This window comes from Oryx dammah, unplaced genomic scaffold (assembly GCF_014754425.2).
Source record: "Oryx dammah isolate SB20612 unplaced genomic scaffold, SCBI_Odam_1.1 HiC_scaffold_2, whole genome shotgun sequence".
In the NCBI taxonomy this organism is placed as follows: Eukaryota; Metazoa; Chordata; class Mammalia; order Artiodactyla; family Bovidae; genus Oryx; species Oryx dammah.
Genome location: NW_024070186.1, coordinates 85,663,253 through 85,670,659, shown reverse-complemented (window position 1 = coordinate 85,670,659; position 7,407 = coordinate 85,663,253). Strand labels below are relative to the sequence as shown.

At 40.7% G+C, this 7,407-nt stretch overlaps 1 protein-coding gene across 1 annotated transcript; it reads left to right on the top strand.

Annotated features, from left to right (window-relative positions):
• The first annotated feature begins 1,617 nt into the window (after positions 1-1,617).
• On the top strand, positions 1,618-4,529 carry LOC120870402 (40S ribosomal protein S29-like). The gene is given in 3 exon segments (XM_040250068.1): positions 1,618-4,391; positions 4,394-4,420; positions 4,423-4,529. Coding segments are annotated over 3 exon segments (159 nt in total). The 5' UTR covers positions 1,618-4,282; the 3' UTR covers positions 4,446-4,529.
• The last annotated feature ends 2,878 nt before the right edge of the window (positions 4,530-7,407 follow it).

The following is a 7,407-nucleotide window of genomic DNA, read 5'->3' as shown; positions in this document are numbered from 1 at the left end:
CTCAGTGGTAAAGAACCTGCCTGCCAATGCAGTAGATGTGGGTTTGATCCCTGGGTCACAGAATCTCCTGGAGAAGGAAATGGCAACCCACTGCATAATCTTGCCTGGAAAACCCCATGGACAGAGGAGCCTGGTGGGCTATAGAGCATGAGGTTGCATAAGAGTCAGACAAGACCTAGTAACTAAACAACAACAATAATATCAGAATAAATTAGAATCCTGAGTGTGATTCATAATAGTATCTTAATCCCAAACCCAGACATTTGATGCCTGCAATTGGGATTTTAACAATATGTGATGAGGGACTTCCCTGGTGGTCCAGTGGCTAAGACTGCATACTCCCAATGCAGGGACCTGGGTTCAACCCCTAGCCAGGGAGCTAGACCCCACGTGCTGCAGCAAAGAGCTCACACTCCATAACTAAAGAACTCGCATGCCACAATAAAGTCTGTAATTCCTGTATGCTGCAACTAAGACCAGGTGCAGCCAAACAAATACTTTAAAAAATATACATAATGATAAGTTGATTTCCTTTCTTTAGAATGGAGGTGGATAAATTTAGTAATTTCTAAATTTAATTAACATCCTTATATTTATATCAAAATGTATGTGATACTAATAGTCCAGTCTTTGCCTAATGTCCAAGTTATAAAACACAAAAGACCACGCAGTCTCTTTCTTCCCTGATACCGCACCTGCAGGCTTCTCAGCTACAGCCCTATTACCATAGTAAGCACTGCTGGACATTTATGAGAGCCCAGGGATGCACAAATGCAAGAGGTGTTTAGAAAAGCCGAAATTCTGAAGAAGTGGCTTGAGAGGGAAAGCAGGTTGGTAGCATCCTGGACAAAGTCATTTTTCAACACATTTCCAGAAATGGTCTGAATTTTAACTTTTCTTCAAATGCCTGGATATCTGTCACTGAAATTATTAAATAATATTTTGAATACAGTAGGTAGTTACATAACAGTGCATAGGAATAAGTGTCTTTTTCTCCTAACTACTGATTGAAAATAGCTAAAATGAGAGTTAATAGAGAGTAGAAGAAATAGGTGGTGCTATTGGTAAAGAACCTGCCTGCCAATGCAAGAGATGTAAGAGATGCAGGTTCGATCCCTGGGTCGGAAAGATCCCCTGGAGAAGGCCATGGCAACCCACTCCAGTCTTCTTACCTGGAGAATCCCATGGACAGAGGAGCCTGGCGGGGTATGGTCCATAGGGTTGCAAAGAGTCAGACATGACTGAAACGACTTAGCAGGCAAAGGAAACAGATGACAGTCTCCAAACTTAAAGTAAGACTGTCATTTCCTAAGATCTGCAGTCAGGAAGAAGAAATAGAGAAGCACACGTACAGCTGAGGTTCAGTTCTCTTGGTACTTTCAGATTACAAACTTTAAAAAATTTACCTTTTCCTAAGATCTGTTTAAAAAAGAATATATATATATGTATAACTAAATCACTTTGCTATACACCTGAAACTAACACAACATTGTAAATCAACTATACTCTGACTAAAAATTATATATGTGTGTGTATACACACACACATATATACATCTTTATTTAGAACAAATATTTGAAGCTAGTGTAACAACTTGAGCAAGCCATGAATGATTTTTTTCCCCCTCTGTTAACTGCTTTTCTCTGTGGTTCAGGGATCTTCTGAGTCGCAGGGGAGCATGTAGGTAGGGGTCCCTTGTGTCATGGGAAATATGCAAAGGATCATCCAGAGAGCCATGGGAACCAGTGGGCACGGGTGCATTTCATGGGCTAATTTTTAAAAAATTTACTGAGGTATAATTTACATGCAAGAATAGTGCATTCATTTTAGGAGTACTGTTTAATGAGTTTTCAAGATATTTGAACATTTACATAACTTTTAATATCTGGTATGTTTCCTAGTGGAGCTAACAGTACCAGTCAGTGGCCTGGCAAGAACTAGATGGCCAGTTACACTGGATAATTTGAGAAGAGGGATTATTTACAAAGACGTGGGCGTGGTGCAGGGAAGGCACAAGATGGGTCCGTGTAGCAGCGCCAGACAGCTGTTCCCACTCCATTCGCGCGGGGCAGAAAGGAGGAAGTAGCCACCAGAGCCCAGGAGGAGAGGCTCTGGTGCGAGGGAGATGGTAAAGAGGGTGCGCTCTCACAGGAGCTGTGACCTTCAGTTGAGAGGCATAGCCCGCCAAACTGTGGCGATCCTGCAGAGCAGTCAAGGAGATGTATGGTTCAGCCACACTCTCCCTTCTCTGATTTCTTGCTAGGGCTCCCCTCGGCATAATTCCACTAGGCATCAGAGGGCCAGGGAGCCCCCTGGTTTAGTCCTTACAGTGTACAGTTGTCCTGGGGCATTCCCAGGACAAGGGTGAAAAAAGGGGTGATCAAAAGATACATGTTATACTGCTTAGTGAGTCTAAAGTAGCAAGACTTCTTGTTTTGAGGGTGGTGAATGTAGAGGAAGGATCATTTCAAGCTCAGCAGTTCCTCAGCCCATGCCATAGGACCCATATTAATTAACCTGATGCGTAATAACACAACCCTAGTGTCTTGATATGACACACCTATATTATCTCAGCCAGGAGCTTGGGCATGGCTGTGTTTTCAGCTAGGGTCTCACCAGGCTGCAGTCAACGTGTTGGCCAGGGCCAATTCTTGTTTGGAGGCTCCACTGAGGGAAGGATGCACTCCCCTGCTTGCGTGGTTGTTGGCAGCTTTCAGTTCCTTGCAGCTGTGGTACAGACAACTTGAGAATTTTTGCTGGTTTTGGAGGGAGGGTGCCCTCAGCTCCTGGAGCCCATTGACAGCCCCCTGCCACGTGAGGCATGGCCTCAAACACTTTTTCTTTTTTTTTACCAGAATAATCAACCTGGGAAGTCAAAAAAGTGCAAAGGGGAAGAATAAGAAGTACCAAGGGGTCCCAGAAGTAGCACATCCCAGAAAAACATCAAGTGTTCATCTGTAGAAGGTGAGGGCCCATTCTGAGTTTGGAAGCCCTATGAGTGGATCCCAGGACAAATAGAGAAGGGCAAAGGCAAGAGCCTTGGAGTGGGTGGCAGGGGGAGGTGGAGAGGAAAGGTCAAAAAATTACATAGGCTCAGTGGTGGCAGATTTAAGAGAGGGAATCCCTTTAGAAAGCAGAGGCAGTATTTCTTGGTAGCAGCTGCTGGTGAGGCAGGAAAGAAAGTGAAAGGGGTAAGAGACTGCCAGAAACAGTATGAGATTCTAGAGTTGATATGGAGAAATAAGAGTAGCTGGAATATTGTGAGAGAAAAAAAGAGCCATGGGAGGGGCCTTACTCTATCATAAAACTTCAGTGACTAAAATAATGTGCTATCAAGGCATGAGTGGACAGCATGCTTGTGGAACAAAACAGGAAATCTGGATATAGACTCTAATGTGTATGGAAGTCAGATTAGTGGCAATAATGGGTTTTAAAAATATGGTGTTAGGGAAGTTGAATAGAGAGTGAAAAAAAATAATAAAGTTGGACAATACTTACTCCCTACACCAGGTTAAACATCAAATGAGTCAAATATTGAAATGTAAAAAATGAAACCATATAAAATATACATGTATTGAGGGGGAAAGGTAACTTTTATAGCGTGAAGAAAATTCTTTCAACAACAAAAAAATCAAGCCACTTTTTCAAATGTCTGAAAGATTAAACTATCTGAAAGTAAAAAACTTTAGCATGGCAAAAAAAAAAAAAAGCCTTATAATTAAAGTCAAATGATAAATGGCAAAGTGGTGTCAAAATATAAGCCCTGGGAATTCTCTGGCAGTCGGTGGTTAGTACATACCCGTGCCATGGTGGTCAAGTGATCAGCATTGCTCGAAGCAAATAGGGAAGTGTGATGATGTCTGCGCAGGAAGTGTTTACTGGCCTGAGACCACTGATGATTAAAGCTGACTTTCAAAGCATGAGGCTGTTACTGATTGGTTGGTTTTCAGATATGTATTCAATGAACCAAACTGTCATTGATTGATTAGACAGGTTTTATAACCGGTTCTGGTGGTTACTTATTACCATGACTATCAAACAATCAATCTTTTCCTACCTGTGTGGGGGGACTCATTTCTATAGGGAAATTTTTGGTAACTAATTACTAAGAAAACATCAGTCTTCCTAATTACATTAAGAGCCCATAGGAATTGAGAAGAAAGTCTAAAAACCAATAGAAAAATAAGCAAAAAATGCAAACAGAAAATAAATACAAATGGTCTTGGAACACTGAGGAAAAGAAAGCCCCTCCCTTTTGCCTCCTTGCAGCCGAGAAAGCAACATGGGTCACCAGCAGCTCTCCTGGAGCCATTTGAGAAAATTCGGCCAGGGTTCTTGCTCTTGCCAGGTCTGCTCAAACCGGCACGGTCTGATCCGGAAATACGGCCTCAATAGTGCCGCCAGTGTTTCCGCCAGTATGCGAAGGCTTCATTAAGTTGGACTAATTGAACTTCCTTAAATGGATCATCCAGCACCTCTACCTTAACAATACTAGCTCTTTGTATATAAAATACAAGTTTTAAAAACTTAAAAAAATAAAAACCCTCAATCTCACTTAAAATAAACGTTTCCTGTATCAACTACTGTCAAGACTGGAGAAAAACACAAACCACCTTCTGTAAAATTAAACTGTCAAAATAACTTTTGACATTTAGAGACAATTTAATGCAGAAGCCACTAAATTTGTTTAATTTTTTAAAATATATTTTTTAAAATTTTATTAAGTACAGCTGTTTTATAATGTGGTGTTAAGATTCAGATGTACAGAACAGTAATATATATGTAATATATATATATACCCTTTTTCAAGTTCTTTTTCCATATAGTTTATTATAAAATATTGAGTAGAGTTCCCTGTGCTATATAGTAGGTCCTTGTTGCTTGTCTATTTTATATATAGCAGTGTGTGTGTGTGTGTGTGTGTGTGTGTGTGTGTTAACCAACTCTTTGCGACCCCATGGACTGTAGCCCACCAGGCTCCTCAGTCCATGGGATTTTCCAGGCAAGAGTACTGGAATGGGTTGCCATTTCCTTCTCCAGGGGATCTTCCCAACCCAGGGATCGAACCCTGGTCTCCTGCACTGCAGGCAGACGTGTTACCATCTGAGCCACCAGGGAAGCCTGATAGATTATATATATACTCTTTTTCAAGTTCTTTTCCCATAGTTTATTATAGTTCCCTGTGCTATATAGTAGGTCCTTGTTGCTTGTCTATTTTACATATAGCAGTGTGTGTGTGAGTTAACCCCAGCCTCTAATTTATCCTTCTGCCCAAGAAGCCACTGAATTTGGAATAAATGTTTCAGTATAAAATACATAATGCATGAATTATTTAAGCCAAAAGAGGCGTGACTGTAGCTTTTGCTATCATGCAAAATTAAAATGACCACGTCTTTCCAACCAGAGACCTGAGTCTTAGGTAATTAGACCTCTTCTCTACCTTGTGGTGTGTGACCTACTTATCAGCACCAAAAAAAAAACAAAAACAAAACCCTTCTAAAAATAAATTCATGTAATTTTTAGCTTTATATGTAAAAGCTTTAAATGTAAGTTTTCTAAGCATTTTCCAGTAGAATCAAGTATATTTTTTGTTTACAATGTGCTTTTCCAAACAGAATCGTTTTTGAGATCTCGAGATTTTTGAACACTTTTCAAGTCAGTGAACTTGGAATGCAGTTGCATAAACTATAGCACTTCAAGCTCTTTGGAAGTAGATTCTCTCAATTAAAAGCAAATTGATTTAGTAGTATTTCAGTGCCTCTTGCTAAGATTATTACATAATTCTTGTCATCTATTTTTTTTTTTTTTTGCAGTCTAGAATTACTCTGGAGAGTTACTTCATTATGATCTATTTCAATTACTAAAATGCCCTCCTTTAAATCTTATCCTGGTGTTCTATTATTTCTAGGATATCCTCCTAAGAGCTATAGAAATTTAGTGATGATGTCTGATGGCCTTAATTTTCTGTAGAGGAAATTTCAGAGAGGGGTTCTTGGTCTTCCTGTGGGTGAGAATTAGAAAGCTTTTAGGGACTCAGGACCGTGGTGGCTTCAGATGATTGTTAGTCCAACAGGTGGCACAGAGAAACCTTACTCTCTAATCATCAGTTCTGGTTGAGATGGGGACACTCAAGTATAATCAGAGCAATAGGTACTAAACAACTGGCAGGGCTTTCTACAGGTGCTTGGGAAGATTCTCCAGTTTACTTCCATACATTCTTAATGAGGTTTTACCTCTCCTGGGCATTTGTGTTTAAGCATCATTTCCCATACATATTACTCCATCTTGTCAGTATAGCTTTCCAGTTTTTCCCTTAGAGATTTCAAGACGTTTTTGTCCCAGAACCCATTAAAGAAAAACTCTGTGTTGTGCTTGTTTTCCCTCCTCTCATTGCTTATCTCCTGCCTGTTTTCTCAAGCCTGTCATTCCAAACTTTCCTGGGACATAAAAAACACCATTTCCAGGGACTTCCCTGGCAGTCCAGTGGGTGAGGTTCCAAGCAATCCCACATGCTGCCAGGCTGAAGAAACAAAAAACTCCCAACCCCTTTTCCAGACTCCTTCACCAGCAAGCTTCCTATTAAGTTCTATTAAGAGGTACTAGGAGGAAAGGGAAAAGGGGACATTTCTTTGCTGTTCCTCAGTGTCAGCAGTTGATCCCAGCTTCCAAATGCCTTCAACTCCTCTAGAACCCTTTCAGAGCCCCAGCAGTAGCTGGGAGGTGTTTTCTCAAAAATCTGAACACCAAGTCTGCAGGATCCACTTTCCCATACATCCTGAGCACCTACATTCTAGTAACCAGAATCCTTCCCATATGTTTCCCAACTTTGAGGGTGGTAGCTACTTCTCACAGTGATCATTTTTGGGTTATCTGTGTTCCCTTTTGTCCCAACACCTGTCTAACCATTTTTCTATACTGTATACTCTGTTCAAATACCTATTACAGTTTTCTTCTTCGGTGGACTGCGATCAATAAACCCAGGATAACCTACATCTGTCTAGTATAAACTGACCAGAGAGTGGGATTCTAATCCTGCAGTAAAAAACAGACACCCAAACCTTTTATGGGTTTTAAGAGATGAAGAGGAAGGATACAAACGATGGATAAACTCAATTTATGATCCCCAACTGAGTGAAAACCTGGATTGAACTAGTTTCACAGAGCCTAGATGCAGCAGCCTGGGACCACCGAAGCCAAGTTGAAGAGAAAGGTAAAGTGAAATGTAAAGTAAGAGAAGGAAGGGTCCTCTCAGTTGAATTCAGGGTCCATGTCGCTCCAAGTCCTGCCACAAGGCAACTTACATTGAAGGGTTAAAAAAAAAAGACAAAATTTAAAATAATGATTATTTATTAAGCTCTTTACACAGGAATCAAGTTATGGGTAAACACAGTAGAGGCTCACCTCCCC